This window comes from Cervus elaphus, chromosome 33, assembly GCF_910594005.1.
Source record: "Cervus elaphus chromosome 33, mCerEla1.1, whole genome shotgun sequence".
NCBI classification, from domain to species: Eukaryota; Metazoa; Chordata; class Mammalia; order Artiodactyla; family Cervidae; genus Cervus; species Cervus elaphus.
In genome coordinates, this window is record NC_057847.1 from 39,688,137 (window position 1) to 39,713,989 (window position 25,853).

At 34.9% G+C, this 25,853-nt stretch overlaps 1 protein-coding gene across 18 annotated transcripts in view; it reads left to right on the forward strand.

Annotated features, from left to right (window-relative positions):
- BAZ2B (bromodomain adjacent to zinc finger domain 2B) overlaps positions 1-24,600 on the forward strand; it is a 400,154-nt gene extending 375,554 nt beyond the window's left edge. For 13 of the 18 annotated variants that reach the window (XM_043894803.1, XM_043894804.1, XM_043894810.1 and 10 more), the window contains 6 exons: positions 5,263-5,573; positions 5,960-6,095; positions 9,241-9,387; positions 18,382-18,647; positions 18,895-19,038; positions 22,223-24,600. In XM_043894803.1, coding sequence (XP_043750738.1) covers positions 5,263-5,573; positions 5,960-6,095; positions 9,241-9,387; positions 18,382-18,647; positions 18,895-19,038; positions 22,223-22,376 — 1,158 coding nt within the window. In that variant the 3' untranslated portion in view covers positions 22,377-24,600. Of the gene's footprint in view, positions 1-5,262; positions 5,574-5,959; positions 6,096-9,240; positions 9,388-18,381; positions 18,648-18,894; positions 19,039-22,222 lie in introns of those variants that run through there. The other 5 variants (XM_043894812.1, XM_043894814.1, XM_043894818.1 and 2 more) reach the window with 2 other exon arrangements.
- The last annotated feature ends 1,253 nt before the right edge of the window (positions 24,601-25,853 follow it).

Here is a 25,853-nt window from a genome sequence, read left to right on the forward strand (position 1 = left end):
AAGCGCTCTAAAAAATGTCACTTTGCAGTTCTAATACCCTTCTTGCCTCAAACATAATTAATTACCAACTTTGGGAGGCAAAAATTTATCATTTGTTGAATCTATTTTGCTAGCAAACTATATCTTCCTCCTAGTACTATAATATAATATAAAAATGCCTCATTTACTTGGCATCTTTAACAAATGAGCTCTTCTACCAAGTTAATTTTCTAGAGAAATGAAAATTATTCCATTTAGTGCCATAATTTTTTTAACATATTTGTTGTATTGCTTATGTTATGCATTATACTGCCTTCTTAAACTGAGAATAATGAGTTTGATTTAAATTATCTTGGTGACACAGGATCATGAGTGTGAAGACCAATTATTAGATAATGATTCCCTAAGGAAATGTGAAGAGGTTTGGCCCCTACGTTAAATGAACCTAGTGCCCTTTGCTGTTCGTACGACCGTGACTGCTTTTCATAGTCTGTTTTTGTCCTCTCTCATGGTCACTTGCTACTACTTGCTGGTTTAAATTTGATTGTTTCTACTTGCCCAAATTTCCTCGAACTTCATTCATCTAATTTGCTAGTTCTAATTGACTGTTGGCTGGGAAAGCATATCTTCATGGTTTTTAATATTAAAGTCAGGGTATGGGCCTGAAACATTTTCCTGGAGGACATACTCATATTTTTGTGCATTAACCTTATAACATTACTAGCTGCTTAAACATTCTTGGCTGTGTTCTAAATATATAAGAAAAGTAGAATTTGTTTTTTCAAGTGAAATGTTTTAACATTCTGTTATAAAATAAGTATTGCTGAAATATTCTGTATTAATCTAATAAAATGAATTATATTCTTTAAGAGTCTAAAAACACAAATGATGAAAATAACTGCAAAATATTATTTTAATATCTATACAAGATTTAATGATTTTTTTTTAAGAAAATAGAGTTATATGTTTAACGTGGGGAGCTTGCCACTGTGAAGACACATTAAACAGGTGACCTGTGGGACTACTTAGGTGCATTCATAAATTTTTTTAATATTACTTATAATTTGGAAATTATTTATTATTTTGTAGAAGAATCTGTAGATCTCTAGTCCTAGTTCTGTTGAGAATTTATAAAACAACTACTCTTCCAGTTCTTCATAAGGTAGCTCCTATGTCTGTTTCTTAGTTTTCTCTTTTACAAGCTAACTAATTCCTTCAACCAGAAATAAGTTCCATGTACAAAAACACCAGTGTCAATATCCTTCTTAAAATGTTGTATCCATAGCTGTACATAGCGCTGTCTGAATGTGTGCATGGGACTGTTACTTTCCTTAACCTGGCACTATTCTTCATTAATGCTATTTGAATTTGTACTAACTTTTTAGCATCCACATCATACTCTTGCTTTGCCAAGTATGCACAATGAAAAACCAAAGCAAAAAACAAACATAAAGAACCCCTAGGCTCTTTGCAAAGAGGTTTTAAGGGAGTTCTAGCACATGTAGTATTTCTGTTATTAGTTGCTTAAACTTCAGATCTAAAATGTACATTTATCATTTTTTTTAAATAAATTTCGTTTGGGTTATTTTTCAGTATTTGGAACTATTTTTATTTTGGTCCTGTCATACGGAATATTAAACTTTCTTTCTAATTTTAAATCATCTGCAGATTTAATAGCAATCAACAAAGTTACTCCTAGTGTATTAACAGGACAAACCAAGTGCAGAACCTTTGACCATTAGCACTGGGGACCTTTTCTGAGGTGATTCAAGTTCTGACAATCACCTTTCTTTGGAAACAGTTTTCAACCCTCAGGGGCTTCCCTCATAGCTCAGTTGGTAAAGAATCTGCCTGCAATGCAGGAGACCCCTGTTCAATTCCTGAGTCAGGAAGATCCCCTGGAGAAGGGATAGGCTACCCACTCCAGTATTCTGGCCTGGAGAATTCCATGGACTAACGCCATAGTCACTAAGAGTCGGACACGACTGAGTGACTTTCACTTTCACTTTCAACCCTCTAGACTTCTTTAATCTAGTCTTCATTTTTTGTCTTGTCAACTGCTTTGCAGAGATCCAGATATACTATGCTTACAGGGTTCCCTTGATTTGGCAAATTTAGTACCCCTTTCAAAATCTAGGAATGAGGTTTATTTGACATGATTTCTACCTAATGCACTTACGTACACTATTCATAATTCTATCCTTACTTCACAAATATAAATGTTCTACTGAGTAAAGAAGAGGACTTGATTGTAATATATAAGATAAAATAATTATCTCTGAAAAGGTGTAATAAAAAGGATAATGCTTATTCTGTTTTGCATTTGATATGCATTTACTAAGTACCTAGTCCGCATCAGACAATAGACACCACAATTTTGGGTAAAAATACGGTTTCTGCCCTCAGAAAGCTTGTCACCTAATAGAGACATAAGACATGTATACATCTCTGCAGAATCTGTTAAACTGATCATAGAGAAGAGTCATGCATGAATTTAGAAAAAGAATACACAACTTCTGGTAGAGACATGGAAGAGATGAGGGGACATTCATGCAGAAGTTGAGATAGAGCTTGAGAAAGTGAGTCAGCTTTTGACAAGGAATGCCATACTAGAAAGAGTAAACAGCCTGAGCAGAGCACGAGGATCTAGAAGATTAGGACATGTTTCGTGGAGTTGTAAATTGTGGAATATGACTACAGGGTAGGATTTGTGATGAGAACACTAGAGGAAGAGGTAGACAGGTACGTGAATGTCATAGTAAAAATGTGGACTTTGCTAAACAGTAGGGAAATTCTGAAGAATTTTGAAGTAGAAGATCAATATAAGCAAGCTGAGTTATAAGATCATCCATTTATTCAGTCAACATGTAAATATTGAGTGCCTACTATTTACCTTCACTGTGCTGGAGATAATATGAAAGCAGACGTGGTCCCTGTCCTCATGGAATTTAGAGGTAGAAAGATTAATCCAATAATCACAGTAGTATAAAATTGCAAGTACCACCAGTCTTGCTGTTGTTCAGTCGCTCAGTTGTGTCTGACTCTGCGACACTATGGTCTGCAGCACGCCAGGCTTCCCTGTCCTTAATCATCTCCCAGAGATTGCTCAAACTCACATCCACTGAGTCGGTGATGTCATCCAACCATCTCGTCTTCTGTCATCGCCTTCTAGTCCGCTATCATCTCCTTCTCCTCCTGCCTTCAATCTCTCCCAGCATCACAGTCTTTTCTGAAGAGTCAGCTCTTCGCATCAGGTGGCCAAAAGTATTGGAGTTTCAGCTTCAGCATCCGTCCTTTCAGTGAATATTCAGGACTGATTTTCTTTAGGATGGACTGGTTGGATCTCCTTGCAGTTCAGTGGACTCTCAAAAGTCTTCTCCAACACCACAGTTAAAAAACCATCAATTCTTCTGCACTCAGCCTTCTTTGTGGTCCAATTCTCACATCCATACATGACTAATGGAAAAATCATAGTTTTGACTAGACGGACCTTTGTTGGCAAAGTAATGTCTCTGCTTCTTAATATGCTGTCTAGGTTTGTCATAGCTTTTCCTCCAAGGAGCAAGCATTTTTTAATTTCGTGGCTGCAGTCAACGTGATTTTGGAGTCCAAGAAAATAAAATCTGTCACTGTTTACATTGTTTCCCCATCTATTTGCCATGAAGTGTTGAGACCAGATGCGATGATCTTCATTTTTTGAATGTTGAGTTTTAAGACAGCTTTTGCACTCTGCTCTTTCACCTTCATTAAGAGGCTCTTTAGTTCCTCTTTGCTTTCTTCCATAAGAGTGGTGGTATCTCCATATCTGAGGTTATTGATATTTCTCCCAGTAATCTTGATTCCAGCTTGTGCTTCATCTAGCCTGGCATTTTGCATGATGTACTCTGCATATAAGTTAAATAAGCAGGGTGACAATATACAGCCTTGACATACTCCTTTTCCAATTTGGAACCAGTCCATTGTTCCATGTCTGGTTCTAACTGTTGCTTCTTGACCTGCATACAGATTTCTCAGGAGGCAAGTGAGATGCTCTGGTATTCCCATCTCTTGAAGAATTTTAGTGTAGTCAAATGAAGCAGAAATAGATGTTTTCCTGGAACTCTCTTGCTTTTTCAATGATCCAACAGATGTTGGCAATTTGATCTCTGGTTCCTCTGCCTTTTCTAAATCCAGCTTGAACATCTGGAAGTTCTCAGTTCACGTAGTGTTGAAGCCTAGCTTGGAGAATTTTGAGCATTACTTTCCTAACATGTGAAATGAGTGCAATTGTGCAGTAGTTTGAAATTCTTTGGCACTACCTTTCTTTGGGATTGGAATGAAAACTGACCTTTTTCCAGTCCTGTGGCCACTGCTGAGTTTTCCAAATTTGTTGGTGTATTGAGCACAGCACTTTCACAGCATCATCTTTTAGGACTTGAAATAGCGCAGCTGGAATTCCATCACCTCCATTAGCTTTGTTTGAAGTGATGCTTCCTAAGGCCCACTTGACTTCACATTCCAGGATGTCTGGCTCTAGGTGAGTGATCACACCATCATAGTTTTCAAAGTCATTAAGGTCTTTTTTGTATAGTTCTTCTGTGTATTCTTACCACCTCTTCTTATATCTTCTACTTCTATTAGGTCTATACCATTTCTGTCCTTTATTGTACCCATTTTTGCATGAAATGTTCCCTTGGTATCTCTAATTTTCTTGAAGAGATCCTTTGTCAGCTTGTAATATGGAGACTTACCCTCTTGAAATAGGTCAGGAAAGGATTCCCTGAGGATGTTTAACATGAGAGCTGCAGGATGAGTGGAGTTAATATGTTAAAAGCAACAGATAAAGGCTATACACAGACAAATGTAACACCTCATGTAAACTCCTGCTGCTGAAAGAAAAATGGTGAGTACAAAGACCGATACAGAAGAGTAGTAGAAGGAAAGGAAATGGAAAGGAAGAACTAAGTTCAGAGACCACTGAGAGATTTCCATTGAAGTGGTTCCATGAAATGAATAAGCATTTAGTCTAAAGTTGCTCAGAATACTTTGCTGATTTTCATTTTACCTTTCATAACATCAAAAGTTCTTAAATTTTCTTCTTCAAACTTCTCTCACAATTGTTTCTTTTAATTTTTTGTTGTTGTTGTTCTTATTTCTACCTAGCATTAGGAGACACACGGTAAAAACTTTTAGTAAAGATCCTTGAGATCTGCTGGTGTCTGCTGCTATATTTTAAGTAAAGGTAATTCACCCATCAGGCATTTCAAGAGGAAACCATAGTAACATTATTCTTTTGATATATAGGGTTGGATGTGTCCAGAACCTGCATCAGAAAGGGAGGACTTGGTATATTTTGAACATAAGTCATTTTCTAAATTGTGCAAGGAGCATGATGGAGAATTTACTGGCGAAGAAGAAAGCAGTGCACATGCACTGGAACGGAAGAGTGACAACCCCCTAGATATAGCTGTAACCAGGCTGGCTGATTTGGAGCGGAACATTGAAAGAAGGTATCTGAAGAGCCCCTTAAGTACCACCATTCAGATCAAACTGGATAATGTGGGCACAGTTACTGTCCCTGCTCCTGCACCATCCATTAGTGGTGATGGTGACGGGTAGGTTATTGAGATTAACTTGAAAAATTATTGTGCTTCTTTGCTAATTGGAGCCTATTTTCTATTGCCTGTTATCTATGTATCTTCTTGTATGTCTGTGATCCATATGGATCATGCTACTTGCATGGTGCTTTGTAAAAACATTTTTTTTTTGTTATGTGCGTTGATAATCCTGCAAAGTGATCTTACATTTACCTGGTTGTGACTAAGCTTTGAGGCACGTAGCCACAGTCTGTGCACTACATCAAATTTAGTTGCTTAAACCTTATACTTATTGGCTGTTACATGTTTTTGTCATTGCTTGGCTTTCAGTGTGATGATTGTTTCACATTCAGTAACCATAAATGTGGACATGACCTACTTAATTTTTCTATATTTCAATGCAGAATTGAAGAGGATATTGCTCCAGGGCTCAGGGTATGGAGAAGGGCATTATCAGAAGCTCGCAGTGCTGCACAGGTAGCTCTGTGCATTCAGCAGTTACAGAAATCAATAGCATGGGAAAAATCAATTATGAAAGTTGTAAGTGTTTTTATTTAAGAAATACTATAGCTAATTTACTTTGTCCTGTTTTTTTTCCAATCTTCAGATATTTCTTAGTTATACTTTATTATCAAAATAATGTATGCTGTACTTGAGAATTTGCTTAATTTTTAAATACTGTATAATTTGATACTTTCCTCCTTATCTTGAGCTTTTTGAAGGAATCGATCAAATATTACCTTTTGTTTTTAAGATCTTCTTTTTCTCTCCTTTGAGTATTGTTTGTAGCTCCAACTGAAGTTGTCTTCTGCATTTTGTCAAATAATAGTTGTTAAGCTAAATGTTTTGAAGGCTCTTTCAATCTTGTAAACATTCCAGTTGCTAACATTACCTGCTATATACATTCGCTGCATTCCTGAAATGTCTTTATATTTGTATCAATTTTCTTTTTTTAATGCTAAAAATACTTAGATAAGTAAATGAAATAAACAGAGACCTCTTCTTTTATGCACTTTTGATAGTGTTTGATATTGCTGGCATTAAGCATAGATATTTTAGTGTTTCCTCTAACAATTAAAACTATTTCTTTACCTTCTTTGTTCAAGCCCAGTTAGTTATCACATAGAGGCCTCTACTTTGTACTAGGCAACAAGTGCTATATATTCAAAATAAAAGCTATATTTCTTATATTTCTCAGAGATATATTTATTTTAAATCATATATGTGTCCCTTTTCCTTTTATTTATTATAGAAATATATTTTATATGTTGACTTTTATGAATTATTTTAACAGTTGCTTTTGAATTGCTGATTAGCTTTAAAATTCAAACACTTGAGTTTTGTTTTCATGAATAAGGGTAAAATTCCTTTATTTAAATAGTTGTTCCCCAAAGGAAAAAAGTGATCCTTAAATAATTTGCATTTTTTCCTCCCTTTTTACCTCTCTGCCTAGACTACTCAAGATTTTATTCATTGTATACAAATAAATTTGATTTCTTCTATGGTTTTTCACTTCTTTCTAAAATGTCCATAGAATATGAATCTATAATTTATGTATAACCTATACACAGAAACCCAAAACTTATACCAAACTCTGCCTTTATATTAGTATAGTTACTTTCTGCCATCTTAAGTTTTATTTCAGTTTTTTGCAAATTCCTTTTCCATTGTTATTAATAAATTAATATGCATCCATCATTATTTAACTCCATCTCATAATTTTCATTTCTTTTTTAATGTTTAATAATACTATATTTGCTAAAAAAAAAAAAACACTTCTTTACAAAGAAGGCAGAGTTTTTTATTCAAAGATTAATGAGCTCTTTGTAACCTTTAATTAGAAATACAACAGGACCTATAAGAATCCTCATAATAAGAAGTATCAGAAAGTTAAAGTGCTCAATATCTTTAGAAATATCCTCTTTGCCAGAAACCAAGCTCACTAAGAAAGAAGGAGCTGCCGTAGTTTGCCTTTAGGTACTTCTCAGTCCACTACCTACTTTCTGTTGTTTCTAACGTTAAGCCGTCAGCGACATCCACTGTGGCATTCACTGTTTTGTTTTTATTATGGTAGCAAAGTAGTTAAAACCAAAATGCTCCAACACATTGTGAGCTATTACTGTGATTTTCCAAAAAAGTTCAATATATGTTACCCTTTGTTAATGTCAGAAAATAACTTTTAAATCATAAATGTGAGATGTAAGATGGATTTTTTAGTATTTTTACCTATTATAGAAGATTGTGAGAATTTACTTAATGTTCGTGAACCTGATTTTTAAATTTTGTCATTATAGGGAATTAAATATAACCTTCAAAATATTATTTCTCCATGAATATTCTTATAATAGAAGTTTTAAAGAAATAACTCAGATATGGAGAAATAGTACCATAGTAAAGTATTTAGTGATATGGTTATTAGGAAAGTTCATAAAATAAATACTTACTGTCAGAATATTAAACTCTACTGCTTTCTCTTCTAGTACCCGTGCCAATTTTAGTATTACGTGTATATTACATATATTTGATAGCTATTTATTAAGGTGAATAGCATGTATCTGCTGTTTTGGTAAGATTCTTAAGCTCTCATTGGTGTGCATGTTGAGCTATGAAAGACTATTTTAGACCTTCCCAGGTTAAGATTTAATGTTTTCTTAAAATTAAACAAATTAAATTTGAACAATTAAGCTTTTTTGGTTTTAAGAGTATTTAAATACATAACTTAAAATTAGTATAAATGATTTATAATTTACATGTTTTAATTATTTTAAATTGAAAAATAGTAATGTTTTCAGTTTTGGAATATTGATTACAGGACATTTTCTACTGCTACTGGAAATAAAAATTAAGTGTCAGAATATAATGTCAGTACTTACTGTTTTTTAAAGCTTGAAGTTTTTACTTGTCTAATCATCCTTCTTTCCTTTGTGAAACTTGTTATACAGAATATGTGTGCATGAGAAAAAAATCTTCTCTCTATAGATTTTAAAATTATTAGAAGTTTTTCCACAGAGAAGAAATTATTTTTACTCCTAGAAAGTAAATAATGACCTCTAAATTCTTTAGTTTATTGTAACAGTTTTTTTCCCTTAGAAATCATTTTGTAGGATCCATTTTCTACATTTGTGACACATGTTTGATTTGGGTTGATTTTTGAAGTTTCCTGGTTTAGACATAGTCAAAACATAGGGACATCTTATTATTATTATTTATGATTCTGATACTAATACAAGTTTCCTAATTTTGATCTTAAAAATTACTCTAACTCTTACTTATTTCTTTCTCAGGATGTCATGAGGATGCTAAGATAAGCAAATGATGAAATATATTAAAAAATTAAAGTACCATGTATTAAAGCTATTCATTGCTTTATGTGCTCTAATGTCATGTTAATTATTTCATATGTTAATGTGTACATGCTTCTGAAGTGTGTGCAGGCATTCAACCTCTAGCTTTGTTCTTTGCAGTGTACTTGAAATGTGCATTTACCCCAATTGAACTGCTCACCCCGTCATGTGGTCCATATCTGTGTAACGAGAGATACATAGATGTGTATGGCTACTGTTTATTTGTTAGCAAGCGGAATGTTCATTACTAATATGAATTAGGAATTATGGTGTGTTTAATATCCCAATACCTATCATTCATAGCAGAGTCTTAATTTTAAATGATTTTTCATGTATTATAGTACTGCCAGATCTGTCGAAAGGGAGACAATGAAGAACTGCTCCTCCTTTGTGATGGCTGTGACAAAGGCTGTCACACATACTGCCATAGACCCAAGATTACAACTATACCAGATGGGGATTGGTTTTGTCCAGCTTGCATTGCTAAGGTAAGACTGATCTAAAACTTATTTCTTTTATTATACAGCAAAGTGATTCAGTTACATATATATATTTTTCAAGTTACTTTCCATTATAGGTTATTAGGAGATTTTGAATATACTTCCTTTGCTAAACAGTAAATCCTTGTTGCTTATCTATTTTATGTGTAGTAGTTTGTATCTGTTAATCCTGTACCCCTAATTTATCCTCCCCCCTCTATCTTTCCTCTTTGGTAACCATAAGTTTGTTTTCTATGCCTGTAAGTCTGTTTCTTGTTTACATAAAGATTCATTTGTATTATTTTTTAGATGCCACATGTAAGTGATAAACTATTTGTCTGACTTCACTTAGTATAATAATTTCTAGGTTCATACGTATTGCTGCAAATGGGAATATTTCATTCTCTTTTATGGCTGAGTAACAGTCTGATATGTATGTATACCACATCTTCTCAAACCAGTTGTCTGTCTGATGTGCACTTGAATTGTTTCTGTGTCTTGGCTCTTGTAAATAGTGCTTCTCTGAACATTAGGGTACGTGTATCTTTTTGAATTAAGAGTTTTCATCTTTTCCAGGTTTATGCCCAGGAGTAGGATAGCTGGATCATAGGGGAGCTCTATTTTTATTTTTTTTAAGGAACCTTCATACTCTTTTCCATAGTAGCTATACCAATTTACCTTCTCATCAACAGAGTAAGAGGGTTCCCTTTTCTCCACACCCTCTCCAGCACTTATCATGTGTAGACTTTTTGATGATAGCCATTCTAACTGGTATGAGGTAATACCTCATTGTGGTTTTGATGTACGTTTTTCTAATAATTAGTTAAACTGACCATCTTTTCACATGCCTGTTAGCCATCTATGTATGTCTTATTTGGAAAATATCTATTTAGGTCTTCTGCCCATTTTTTGACCGGGTTGTTTGTGTTTTTGATATTGAGTTGTATGAGCTGTTTGTGTACTTTGGTTATTAACCCCTTGTCAGTTAATATTGTTTGCAAATATTTTCTCCCAGTCTGGTAGGTCTTTTTGTTTTGTTGTTGTTTTCCTTTGCTGTGGAAAAGCTTTTAAGTTTGATTAAGTCACATTTATTTTTGCTTTTAAGGCTTCCCTGGTGGCTCAGATGGTAAAAAGTCTGCCTGCAATGAGGGAGAGTGGGGTTTGATCCTTGGGTTAGGAAGATCCCCCGGAAAGGAAATGGCAGCCCACTCCAGTGTTCTTGCTTGGAGAATTCCATGGACAGAGGAGCCTGGCAAGCTACAGTCCATGGGGTCGCAAAGACTCAGACATGACTGAGCGACTAACAGTGACACTGACTGATGTTTGCTTTTTTTTCTTTTGCCTTGGAAAACTGGACTAAGAAAATATTGCTATGATTTATGTCCAAGAATGTTTTGTGTATGTTCTCTTCTAGTTTTATGTGTCAGTCTTATATTTACGTCTGAAACTATTTTGAGTTTATTTTTATATATGGTGTGAGGGAGTGTTCCAATTTCATTGATTACTTGTAGCTGTCCAACTTTTCCAACACCAATTACTGAAGAAACTGTTCTTTCTCCATTATATATTCTTGCCTCCTTTGTTGTAGATTAATTGACTGTAGGTGTATGGGTTTATTTCTAGGCTCTCTGTTCTATTCCATTGATCCATATGTCTTTGTGCTAATACCACAGTTTTGATCACTGTAGCTTTGTATTAGGTTGGTGCAGAAGTAATTACCGTTTGACTGTGAATTTTAAATCATTATAACTAGGTTCAAACACATCTTTATTCATCAAAATAGGAATCATTACAATCAACACATTTTGCCAACAAGAAATACGTTGGTTTATTCCTGTAGTGTAAAAATCTGTGCTTCGGGATTCGACAAACTCTTGGAAAGCATTTTCTGCCTCCTGCTGGTTGTGGAAGCGTTTTCCCCGAAAAAAAGTTGTCAAGAGATGCTTGAAGATGTAGTAGTCGGTTGATAAGAGATCAGGTGAAAATGGAAGATGAGGCAAAACTTTGTAGCCCAATTCATTCAACTTTTGAAGTGTTGGTTGTGTGACATGTGACTGAGCATTGTCGTGGAGAAGAATGGACCCTTTCTGTTGACTGATGCCAGCTGCAAGTGTTACAGTTTTGGTGCATGTCATTGATTTGCTGAGCATACTTCTCAGATGTAATGGTTTGCCTGGGATTCAGAAAGCTGTAGTGAATCAGACACCACCGAACAGTGACCACGACCTTTTTTTGTTGCAAGTTTGGCTTTGGGACTTGCTTCAGAGCTTCTTTGGTGAACTGGTCATCACTGATTGTCCTGTAAAATCCACTTTCTGTCATATGTCACAATCTGATTTGAGAAATGGTTTGTTGTTGTTGCGTAGAGTAAGAGAAGACAACACTTTAAATTTTTTTGATTTTCAGTCAGCTCATGAGGCACCCACTTATCAAGCTTTTTTCACCTTTCCAATTTGCTTCAAATGCAGAATGACCATAGAATGGTAGATGTTGAGTTCTTCAGCAAACTTCTCATGTAGTTGTAAGCAGATCAGCTTTGATGACTGCTCTCAATTGGTCATTGTCAATGTCCAGTGGCTGGCCATTACACCCCTCATCTTCAAGGCTTTTGTCTTTTTGCAAAACTTCCTGCACTGCCAACGCACTGTATGTTCATTAGCAGTTCCTAGACTGAATGTGTTGCTGATGTTGCAAGTTATCTCCACTGCTTTATAACCCATTTTGAACTCGAATAAGAAAATAGCTAAAATTTGCTTTTTGTCTCGCATCATTTCCATAGTCCAAAATAAATATAAAATAGTAAGTAATAAGTCATTAGCAAAAAAAAGCAAGAAATGCACATTAAAATTATATATAACATAACCACATTAATTAATAATGTACTCCAATATCAAACAGCAAATTTCAACAACGCCAAAACCACAATTACATTTGTACCAACCTAATAGTATTTTCTGAAGGCTGGGAAGGTTATACCTCCAGCTTTCTTCTTTTTTCCTCAGGACTGCTTTGGTAATTCTGGGTCTTTTGTGATTCCATATAAATTTTAGTATTTTTTAGTAGTATTAATAAGTTTTAAACTTCCAGTCAAAATGAAGCATTTTATATGGATTTTTGAGATACAATTCATATATGATAAAATTCACTTTAAAGTGTGCAATTCAGTGATGTATAATATATTCACAAAGTTGTACAATCATCACCACTATCAAATTCCAGAACATCTTCATGACCCGCTTAAATAATCCTAATACCCATTAGCATTCACTTCCAATTCCCCTTCTCTTCTCAGCCTTTGGCAACCAATCTACTTCCTATCTCTATGAATTTGCCAATTCTGGTCATTATAGATGTATTAAATCATATAATATGTGGCCTTTTTCTTTCACCTAGCATAATATCTTCAAGGTTCATCTATGTTTCAGCACTTCATTTTAAAGTCAGATGATATTTCATTATATGGATAGACCATTTTGTTTATCTGTTCAGTTGATAGACTTTTGCATTATTTCTACGTCTTGACTTTTATCAGTAATGCTGCTAGAAATAGTCATATACAAGTTTTTTTATGAATATGTTTCCACTTTTTTTGGCTATATACCTAAGAGTAGAATTGCTTGGTCATATGGTATTAAGCATATGTATTTTAAGTCACTTTCCATGTCTATGCTAAGTCGCTTCAATCATGTCTGACTCTGTGCGGGCCTGTGGACCATAGTCCACCAGTCTCCTCTGTCCATGGGATTCTCTAGGCAAGAATACCAGAGTCGGTTGCCATGCCCTCCTCCAGGGGATCTTTCTGACCCAGGAATTGAACCCATGTCTCTTATGTCTCCTGCACTGGCAGGCATTCTTTACCACTAGCACCACCTGGGAAGTCACTTTCCAGTCACATATAAATCGGAAACCTATGAACTCTCATACAAATTGATTAAGGAGAAGCAATATGATAAAGTAGAAAGAGATGAGTTTTAGAGTTACAATGTAAGTGTGAAAGGGTTAGAATGTATTGAGGCCCAGACTCACTGTTAGGTTTTCTTTATCTCACTCTCTTCCATGTTTAATCTCTTGACTTAATTATTACCAGTAACTGCCACCTCTTCATAAACTCAGTTTCAAATGTCCATCTATCCACTGCCTCCTTTCTTTCCCATTCACTCTCTCTAGCACTCCTACGCCAATAATTCTTTGATCTCATCAGGACCTTCAGTTCATTTATCTTAAGACCTTCTCACTGTCCCTCTCCACCTTCATGTATTCTTTTTGCTCCTATAATCACAGCATCTACCCTTAGCTTCTGTTCCTCTCTCTCACTTGGTAAAGCCGTCATTCTGGTTAATCCAATTCTCTGACTTCTCTAGTAACTTAATATTCAGATACAAAGGTGTCTTGAATGTGATTGGAGAGAACACCCAGCCTTTTAAATTTAAGACTAAGAGGGCCTTTAATGGTGCCTGATAATTTAGTGTCTCCTGTATTCTCAGTCTCAGCTGATGATGTTACTCTCATTTCACTATGAACATGGAAGCCATCATAAGAAAATATCACAAAAATCCATCATACCTACCATACTTTCTTTTTTTTTTTAATTAATTAATTAATTTATTTATTTTTTCAGTGGGTTTTGTCATACATTGACATGAATCAGCAATAGATTTACACGTATTCCCCATCCCGATCCCCCCTCCCACCTCCCTCTCCACCTGATTCCTCTGGGTCTTCCCAGTGCACCAGGCCCGAGCACTCATCCTCTACTTTCTGTCCTGTTGCCACGAACTGCGTGTGCCCCTAACTAAGCCAATTAGCCAACTTGTGCCTCAGATCCCATCCCCATCTCACCTCCTTAGGAGAATGAGGAACACCTCTAGCAGTTCTGTCTCCTCCCTCATCATCAGTTTCTACTTCTGCACTGGGTTCTTTCTCATCAGACTACTAACATGATACGATTTCTCCCATCTTATAAAAGCTAAACAAAAACTCTCTTTTAGCCTCACTTCTCCCTTGATCCACTTCCCAAATTTCTCCCCTTCCCTTTGCTGAAAAGTTTTCTGTTATGGTTCTCTCCAATTTCTCTCCTCCGATTTACTCTTAAACTCATTCCAGTCATATTTTTACCTCCACGACATCTCCAAAATTGCTCTTACAGTGCCCACAAAAGATTTCCACATTGCTCAGTCCAGTGACTACTGCTCAGATCATCTAACTTAATATTTACATTTGATAAAGTGGAACTTCCCCTCCTCCTTGATATCCTGTCTTCACTTGTCTTCTAGGATACCATACTCATCTGGTGTTCTTCCTGACTTTGCTCCTTTTCAGTCTCCTTTGCTGGTTTTTCTCACCTCCCAGATCTACAAATATTGGAGTACTTTTCTTAACTTCAAAGTTATGTCTATAAAATGGAATAGAATATCTGCTTTGTGGGAATTTGTGAGGATCAGATATGCTTGTGTGTTTGAAGGTTTTTATAACTTCAAAAAATTCTCTGATATATTTATATTCATACTTTATTATATTTTATATTTGTATATTATATTTTCTATTTACAAAATAGCAGAAGTCTCACATGGCATGGTATTCACTAATAATTGCTTTTTTATTTCTTGTTGCTTGATCATTTTTGTCATATAGAGTTAAATGTAGTTTAATAATAATCTTCACTGGTTGTACATAAATTATCTTTTAGTTTCAAACTGTCAAGTGAAAGAAAGTTTCTCTACTACTTTGTGAATTACTAACAAATCAGTGTCTTCAGGCCTGGGGGGTACCATCTGGTAGGCTATAGGATGTCTTGTTTTCTGTCAGTTTGCTTAAATTAGCATTCTGGTGTCTGTCATTTCAGTACCAGACTAGAGGTCTGTAATCCTATCCAAGCACTTCTATGTAAATGCAGCTTTCTGAATCTCTGCCCTGTTTTGTTTTGGGGTTTTTTTGTTTGTTTGTTTCATGGCCATGCTGTGAGGCTTGTGGAATCTTAGTTCCCCAGCCAAGGATTGTACCCAGGCCCACAGCAGAGAAAGCACAGAGTCTTAACCGCTGGACCACCAGGAAATTCCCTTTCTATTGTGTTTTGTTTGTTTGTTTGTTTGTTTTGTAGTGGTTTTTGTCATACTGACATGAATCAGCCATGGATTTACATGTATTCCCCATCCCTCTATTGTTTTTTTTAAGTGATGTATTAGATGTTAGTCGCCCAGTCATGTCCAATTCTTTGCAACCCCGCCAGACTCCTCTGTCCGTGGAACTCTCCAGGCAAGAGTACTGGAGTGAGTAGCCATTCCCTTCTCCATGGGATCTTCCTGACCCAGGGATTGACCAGGTCTCCTGCATTCCAGGCAGATTCTTTACCATCTGATCCACCAGGAAGCCCATGCTTCTTATAGCAATAGAAATACTATAACCATTTAATTTTGATATATATAGATTTTTAAAGTTAAGGTTTTAAAAATCTTTCCAGTAATTCAGTTATTTTCAAATATTTATACTATACAATTTGCTCTCAAATGGCTATTTCTGCATACATCATTGTGACTAAGTGTATATACACACACACACGTACACTGTATTAAAGATATATATATATATTCTCTCTGTCACAGAATTAAAGACTTGTGTGTGTATATATATACGTATTTATACACAATCATATACACAAATAAGAAATTCTAAATTCCGGTGCCTAAAAAGCCAAATCACACAAAAGCATCAGGCGGGACTATAGCAAATAGGAAAGTCAAGTCGTACCCCTATTTTTATGTAACAGTCATCACTCAACTCTGGCAAATTGTTATCATGTAGACATGTGGGCCCAGTGTTCCAGGATCTACTAGTATTTCAAGATTATGGATTTTATGCATATTCTCACAAATGTTAAATATTGGCAACAAATTCAGAATTTATATAAGCATTATGGCCAAACCACAACACATTCTGTGGGCTGTTTATAGTCTGTGAACCACCAGTTCACAACTTCTGTTATATAATTACACAAACATAACAGAAATGGGCTCTTATATGTGTGTAATCTGATAGATTCTACTTAAGACTTACTAAAGTTTCTCTTTGGATTTGGACTCTAGTAAGATAGAAAGGGTGGGGAAGGTGGGGAGTCTGTGCAAGAACACAGACATCTGGTAGTACCGGTTCTGTATAAAAGCTGCTTGTAAAAGTATATGTATGTGCATAATCCAATGAGGTAAGCGTGATAAACATCATTTATCAAAGAAATAGAGAGGCTCCATTATCTTTTTAAAACATCACAAGAGTCTTTTATTTCTGTGGATTTAAATTTCACGTTTTCTTGCTATGAGTATTAATTTGTTAGAATATGATCCCAAGTAATATTTTAGTTCACATAGGAACTAGAAATTATTCCTGCGCTTTTTCTCTTTTTAAGTAACACAGTTACTCAGTCTAACTTAATCTTCATTAAACAGACCTTTTCTCATGAATTAAGCTTTCTCTTTCTGTTTTTCTAGTGCTGAAAACTTTCAGGGCATAGTATTAAAACAAAATAATCAGATTTTAGTAAATAAAAATTAATAAACTAAATGCAGAAGAGACTTAGTAAAACATTTTAATTTTATTCCAATTTCAAGAGGTAGTGATTCTTTGATATGGTATGGGGAAGGTGTTAGATTTATGGTTTGTCTTATTATTTTAGCCAATTGAAATATCTCTTTAATTATACTTTTACCTTACCAACAGAGAACCAAATACTTTTAATTGTTTGATTAAAAGTGATTTTTCAAAATAAAGATAGAAGAGGTCCTGAAATCCTCAAAGAAATTGATATGAAATACTCCAGAAAAATGTTTTTCAGCCAAATTCATTCCAAGAATACATCTAGCTTTAAACTATCGCTAGATTGATATCTGACTCTTAATTTTTAAGTCTATGATTTCTTAATTATCTGGTTAAGAAAGAAGATCATTTTCTAAAAGAGGACAACTATCCTGGAAAATTAAAACAAAAGCCATACATTACCAGTATCTTTGCACTGATATTCGTCAATGATCTATTATATTTATTGTAACATTTAAGTCTGAAAGCACAGATTTATTTCCCTATTTCTAAATTGAGGGGTAGGAAGGAGCTTAATCATTATATCAGTGTGCTGCCTGCAAATTGTAGTTAGACTGCATAAGGTCATGTTGAGCTTTTTGTTTTGTTTTGTTTTTTCATACAATTTTAGAGCTAGAATGACTTTACCAATTGTGTGGCGTGTCTTTTTTATTTTACAAGTGAGATAATGGGGACTCACAGATATTTTTGTACAAAGTTGTCCATAGCTAGTAACTGACAGAGTCGTAGCTACAATTCATGTTCTTTGATTCCAAATATAATCTCTTTTATACTATTTCTTTATTGTTTTCCTCAAATATTGACTTTTTCTCTTCCTTCACCTTTGCTTTGTTCGCATCTGGTAACCACAACTTGGTGGAACTCTATCCTTGTAGAAAATGCCTTTTTTTCTCTTTATCTATTAGTAGAAAGAAGTATCAATTTCCAAGTATATTTGATTGCTTACAAAGGACTTCTCTGTTTAACACTTTATGAGCTATTTTCCTTATTTTGGTCTAGCTTTTTAATTATCTCTTCAACTTGCTTATTAATAAGATCTGTATTTTTGTTTATATTCATCTTTGTTAAAATTATATTGTGCTCCAAAAAGTAGTACTTTGTATCTTTAAAGTCATGCTGCTGGTGACCTGGACTCAGAAACAGTGCTGCCAAGTTCTGTGGTACCAAAGATTGATTGCCATGTGACCAACATCATCAGATCTTAAGAACTCCTAAAATAAATTGTTCATGCTTTATTAGATTTTTTGCCTCATATTATAGGAGAAAAAAATTCATAGATCTCTCTTGAAATTATCAACCTTCTAGATCAGAGATAATATTCTTTTTGTTTGCCCTGTCAGACTTTCATAACATAAAATAATAAAAGGCCTCTCAACAGTTATTTTTCTTACACCTCATTTCCTTTTTTTTAAATTACAGGCAAGTGGTCAAACCCTAAAAATCAAAAAACTTCATGTCAAAGGAAAAAAGAGTGAGTCAAAAAAAGGCAAGAAAGTGACTTTACCAGGGGATACTGAAGATGAAGACTCTGCGTCAACAAGCAGTTCACTGAAAAGAGGAGTCAAAGACCTGAAGAAAAGAAAAATGGAGGAGAGCAACTCTATTATAAACTCATCAAAGCAAGAAAGTTTTACTTCTGTTAAGAAACCTAAAAGAGATGACTCCAAGGACCTAGCTCTTTGCAGGTATTATTATTTCAGTTCTCAATGTACTGTAGATTTACAGCCTCCCATTTTATTTGCTTAGAAATCACCTACCATAGTAAGACAACTTTTTGACAGTTTGTATAAATAGGAAATGAAAGTCTATGTGGTATATCTTTTTAAAGAAATTAATTTGCATTTTTTACTTGAAAGATTGGAAAGCTAAATTTTTAATAAAAACAGATGTTTCTAAAGCATAGATACTGATTTCAGACATTATTTTCTTTAGTATGATCCTTACTGAAATGGAAACTCATGAGGATGCATGGCCTTTTCTACTTCCTGTAAACTTGAAACTTGTTCCTGGTTATAAGAAAGTTATTAAGAAGCCTATGGATTTTTCTACAATTAGAGAGAAATTAAGTAGTGGACAGTAAGTAAATCATTTCAGTTCAATATCCATTGAATGCTTGGTATATGCTGGGTACTTTTCTAGTGCCAAAAATACATTAATTAACAACAAAGACATAGGCTCTGCCTATGGAGGGGTATGTGTGTTTGATCAGGGTAGCAGAGTATGTAAGACAAATCAATTAAGATTATTTAAATATTTAAAAAGCTGTGCGATAAAGCTTTCTGACATTGGAAAGGCACTAAACCCCGCCTGGAAGGTAAGGAAAAGTATCAAGAAAACCTCCAAAGTAAATAACATGTAACCTAGAGCTTGTATTGTATATCAGTGGAACATTGACACTATCTCATGTGACTTTAATGAAAATTGACCCTGTAATATTTTTCAGATTATTACAGTGGAGAGATAGAAGATCACTGGAAATGTTAAATAGTAAAAGCCTTATTGTGGGTTGTTGGAGAATACTGAAAATGCATTTATTAAATGTGGAAGAATATTATTATCTGCTCTTCTCTACCCTATTATCTTTGTGATCCTATCCAAAGAGTAAAATGACTTCTGGCCACAATTAGTGATCTTTGCTAGATTGCCTCAGACTTCTGCCAGAGTAGCAGCTGTTAGATAGTGGCATTTAGTTGGTTCTGGACATTAGACACTAGTTCTAGACATTTTGGAGCCACAAGAATAAGGCTATTCGCTTACAAAACAAGCCCACACAAAAGTACTCTTCGTGTCAGTGGCCAAGCTGTGCGTCTACATTCTCCATGCTGCCTGCTCCCTTTAATCCTCCATACCAGTTTAGCTAAATATATAGGCTATGCCCATCACTTCAAGCAAAGTCATTAAAAAATATGGAGAAATAAGGAAATTTATATTTTTAAAAACTATAAAATATATTTAATTGCATTATTGTATTCTTCCTGGATATTCTTTTGGTTAAAATCTCTGTAGCCTATAATCTACACTCAATTTAGAAGAGTTGCATAGAACTTAACTCATAAAGATCAGTGACTGTCTTCTATGTATGAAATTATTTACAAGATTGACCAAATGACTAGTTTATTTTTCTGGAGGCTGAACTGTCAGTTTTTTAAAGAATTATATCCATTTCACTTTACTATTTTTTTTAATTTCCAAAGGGACCTGCTTTGACTCAGAAAACATTAAAACTATTGATTCTAATACAATCCAAATAGCAGAAACTTCTGTCTATATATGAACTAGTCCTTCTGCTTTCTCTATAAAAATACTCAGACGTTACAGAGGGTAGCATGGACTTTGTAGTCATCATGACCAGGACAGAAACTTATGCAGGAAAACCTTCCCAGTGTTTAATTCCTGGCTTTACCTTCCATAATTCTCCAGTTCATGGATAGAGGATGAAGCTAAACCTCAAAATAAACAGTCTTATATATTAACACAGAATTATCAGAAGATCTGCAAAATCAAAGCTCCCTTTTGAGAATGGGTCCTGGTGAATGCAGGAGGTCAAAGCAGAGGCAAGCAGATAGAAGCAGTTCTTTATAATCTTATTTGTGATGTCAGCCATATGGGAGGCAAAATTCAGAGAATTCAGGCTCTTCCAACTTTGAGTTGCTTTATTAAACCCAAATTAATGAGTGGGGACTCAGACTCATATAATATTTCAATTTTTAAACTAAAAAAACTTAAGAGAACAGAGGGGAGGAAGTACCTTACTGTAATGAATCTTTCTGGGTTCCATAGGCTGCCCCTTCCTTTCATAAAAGAAGGGCCCAGACGTGGGAATTGCACTTACTTCACTAGAATCTCACCTAGAATTCTCTCCTGGATTTGTCTCCCTAGCATTAATCATTAACCTTTTCTTGTAGTAAGGAACAGTATAAAGAGAGAAATATTTCTCAAGGTAACTTTAAAATATTTTATAAAAATTATTTCCACACATGTTACCTGATTGCACTTATGTAAAATGTCCAGAATAGGTTAATGTATAGAGACAAAAGGAAGGGTTGATGGTTGCCAGGGGCTAGAGACAGGAAGGAATAGAGTGTATGCTTAACGGATTAAGAGGTTCCTTTCGGGGTGATGACAGTGTTCTGGAGTCTAGGTAGCACAATGTTTTGAGTGTGCTAAATACCTTAATTATCTACTTTAAATGGTTAATTTGATGTTATGTGAATTTCACCTCAATTTAAAAAATAATAATTCCTAGAAGAACTGGAAAATAGATGAGGTTACATAGGGCTTACAGCTCTGTGAACTCATTACAGATAAAGAAATTTTTCTCTTTCATTGTTGCACTTATTAGAAGGTAGAAGTGAAAAGACTGTACAAGGTATTTCATCAAATAAATAATTCCACTTTTACCAGGTCTCAGAGCTTCAGTGTGTGCTCCATATGTATTTCTAATGGGTAAATTATTTTAGTATCCAATTAGTATACTATTGCTTTGGCTTGGGTTGGCTTGAAAGGCACTACTCCTTCTTTACCAATAAGTTTAGGCATATTCATGCAGCTTTCAGTTCTCTTCTCTGGGTTCTTACAGGGAAAGAGAACTGGGATTATCCTACCAAAGAAAACACTGAGTGCTTTTCATTGAAAGGCAGTTCCTAATGTTATCTCCAGTAGAGATAGCACGTGCTTTTTCTGCTTATTTTGGATCATCATACTCTAGTGTTTGAGCAAGAGTGTATCTGAAGAGAGAAGAAAAATGGGAAAGGAGCAAGGTTTAAACAGAGGGACCAGCCCTGGGATGTATGTAAAAGCTACAGGGCAGATGTCATGTTCATAGTGCATAGGAAGCATTTATATTATTTTTACTGCAGCTAAATATTTTTGAATGTGAATAATAGGGCACTACAAGTGATACAGTTGGTCAGAGTTAATAAATCAATTGGAATGAATCCAGTAACAGAATTGTGATACAGGTTCAACAGGAATTTGGATGTAAGAAAAATGCTAGTTTGTTGAAATATATTGTGATCCTCAACAGAAGTCTGTTCTGCATTTAACCTGCCTTTAAATTCTGTAAGTTCAGAACACATGCAGTTTTTTAAATGTCCCATTTATAAGATGGTATAATGTGTTTTATATCAGTTTAAAAGCAGTTACCCTATTTTTTTCTTTTTGCTTTCAGTTTTACATTTAATCTTTTATTACCTCTTTCTTTGTCTGCAAAATGAAACCAGTCTACAAAAGCAATCTCTAATCGTGTGTTTTCTTCCAGGTATCCAAACCTTGAAACTTTTGCTCTAGATGTCAGGCTTGTTTTTGACAACTGTGAAACATTTAATGAAGATGATTCTGATATAGGCAGAGCTGGCCACAGTATGAGAAAGTATTTTGAAAAAAAGTGGACAGATACTTTCAAAGTGAGCTGAAGTTATAATAATCTTTTCTTTTTTTTCCCTTTTAAATAAGGACGAATGAGACCAGCAATGTGAACTGTATTTACACACATGTGCAAGGCACATACATAATGACTTTTTTTCCCTTAAAATAAGTATCACGAAAAAAAAAGTATCAGAAGAATGATACCATTTTTAAAGGCTTCACTCCTACAACAACCAAGGCCTTTGGTTATGGGTTTGTGTGATTTATCAGCTAATTTAGGTAGAACAGGGAAGCACACCCAAAGAATTTTCAAAGGAAAGGGTGTTATAGTGCAATAGCAATTAAAATATATCAAATCGCACTGAATATTCAACACCAGAGCTCTAACATGGGAAATGGTTCTTTCCCTCTCAATAAATATCTATTTTTCATTTTTTTACTTTGTAGTTTATTTTTTAGTGAATGTATTTAATTTTATGAATTATTTATGATTAAACCACATCCAGAATCTTCGTTTTCTGTGAAAAGGAAGAACTAGAAAAATTGCTTTAAATCTTGAAAATACAACAAGGAATGTTTTAAAATATAAAACAAAGCCAAGTTAAACTGTTTACACTGATGTGCTATAAAAGCACCAAAAATAAACTTTACTGTAGAGTTACAAGTACATTTATATATATATACATATATATATATATATGTTGCTGCATCACTTGTGTAGTTAAATTGTATTTCAAAACAGTGAAGAAAAATTGACATGTATATACTGTTCATTATTGTTTATATTAAGTCTTGTTTTAAATATGTATTATGTGTATATATTGTTTGCAGACATTATTGTTTATGCCTTAGAAGGATTGTAGCATTTTATTTTAGTCTGAAGGTAATTATAGCTATACAGCTTGTACAGTAATTATCCTCTACCAACACTGTGGCGTCTCCTTGATCTTGGTAGTGCCTGCCTTTGAAACAGGGTGTAGGGGATATTAGTTTTCCATTTTTTCTATTTTGTTATATAATTTTAAGCCACCAGGGCCTAAATTAAAGTATAATCATTTGTATCCATGTGGAATAAAATTGTGACAATTTCCTACGCACACAGTATTTTTTCATAGAAACATTTCCCTCCCATTTGCCTTGCCTCAGAAATAAATTTACAAGACATTTGTAACCACTGTGTTTTATCTACTGTGTGTTGTGGTGGCCTGTTGGAGGCAAATAGATCAGAATTTTTTTGTACCTATGTAAGAGTACTTGAAGTTTTATTTAAAATAAAATGTTGTGGAAAAGGTAGCATTCTTTTTTTTAGGAGTGTTATTTTTCACTACTATGTGTGGCACGGATACAATAAAAACTTTTACAAACTAGTTTTTTAGTTTTTCTTAATGAACTTGGAAATATTAAAACAAAACTAGTTAATTTAATTTGCTTTTTACAGAATCATAAAGGAGGAGCAGCAGAACACTGGGTGGGGTGGAGGAAGGTGGTCTTACATAATGTGACTTTCATTAGTCTCTGAACCTCTCTGGACCACGTTTTATTGTTTATTTCACACTTTCCATATGAAAAGGTTAGAATATTTTTTAAGGTCTTGTTCTGATAGGTGAAATGTCTTTATTGTAAACATACAACCCAGTTGTCAAGAAAAATTGGTCATATAAATTCATCTAATAAGTCATGAGGTACAAGTTCAAGTGTTTTATGATTTGATGCCTTACTGGGGTCTTAGGAATCATCAATGAACAAGATAGGCATAGGCCCTGCTTTCATGGCGCTTACAGTCTAGCGGAGAAGTGATCCTTAGATAATGTCCTCAGTATAGGGCCTTTAATAAGTAGTGCAGGGAGAATAGAAGAGTTTTGAAGACATATTAAACTTTAAAATGCTTCATAGCCACAGAGTATTTTCTAAAATTCCTAGATTGTTTGTGAAGGTTTATATGAAAATCAGCTGTTATTATGTAAATATGTCAGTTACTGTTAACCAAATATTACAATGATGCCTTAAGGAGCTGGTGCTCAATCAAAAATACCATGTGGAACAGAGAACAATGTGGGGCTGTGAATTAAGTGTGTGGTTTTTGTGTTTATAGAATTGGCTGCCAGATGCTCCATGGGGAGTTGTCTTCACGGGAGTGTTTTGCCTAAGGGATCATACATGCTTAAAGATCATACGTGCTTACATTACTTATATTAGATGGCATATAAGGACTTGATATTAACATGTCTGATGTCTGAGGGACAAATGAGAAATAAAATACACTCACACAAAGAAGAATTTTTCAAGAGTGATAATATTCTTTTAAAAATAAGATACCCCTAAAAAAAGAAAGCTTGGTGAATATTGTGTGCTTTGGACTGGTAGCTTCTGTTGTTACTCAGAAGAAACAGCTGTTCTGTAACAGCAGAAGTGGTGGCTGTGGTCCCCAAAGGGCCACAGTGGATCTCTGGGGAATTGTTATAGTGCACACGCCTGTCACGAAGGTAAACGAGGCTTTAACCTGAGCCTTCTACATCTTAGTCCTGATTGGCCTATAAATGATAAACAACTGACCTGCCCTCAAGTTTAGATGTTTATTTATCCTAAGGATAAACCACTACTACTACAATCCACTACTACTAAACCCCAAAAGTAGTCATCAGTTTGAAACAACACCAGAAGAGTAAATAAATATATTTAGTTGTTAACCATGGTGAAAATTAAACAAAATTGAAAATTTATTTATCGGTGTACCTTGAACTGAAAATAAACTAGATTACCATAAATGTAAGGTGATCTCCTTTTCTTACTTCAATCCTAAAAGGAACTTTGTTAAAAGCACTAGTTTTAATCAGAATCATGAGGGATTTGATCTGTCATCTGTACTTAAATGCACCCTCTGTGCTCCTTCTCAGAGAAGGCAATGGCAACCCACTCCAGTACTCTTGCCTGGAAAATCCCATGGAGGGAGGAGCCTGGTAGGCTGTGGTCCATGGGGTCGCTAGGAGTTGGAGAAGACTTCACTTTCACTTTTCACTTTCATGCATTGGGGAAGGAAATGGCAACCCACTCCAGTGTTCTTGCCTGGAGAATCCCAGGGACGGGGGAGCCTGGTGGGCTGCTGTCTCTGGGGTCACACTGAGTTGGACACGACTGAAGCAACTTAGCAGCAGCAGCAGCAGCGCTCCTTTTCTTTTCCATCTCTCCACTTTGATACCTTTTCAAGAAATTTAAAATCCTGTTCATTTAGCCTCCCATGAGACACATCCTTAACAAGGAAATCTGATGTCAATGACACTCTTTTGTATAAGTTGTATTTATAGGCTATCTCTCAAGGTTATTTGCATTTGAGAAATGAAAGAAGTTTGTGTTCTGTTAAGAAAACTTCATTCCAGGAACTGTTCTGGTGGTCCAGGTGGTCCAGGTGGTTAAAACTTTGATCCCTGGTCAAGGAACTAAGATCCTAAATGCTGCACAGGAAGGCCAACAAAAGAAAAGGGGGAAAAAATTTCATTCCAACAAGGAGATAAGAGAGGTATTTTAAG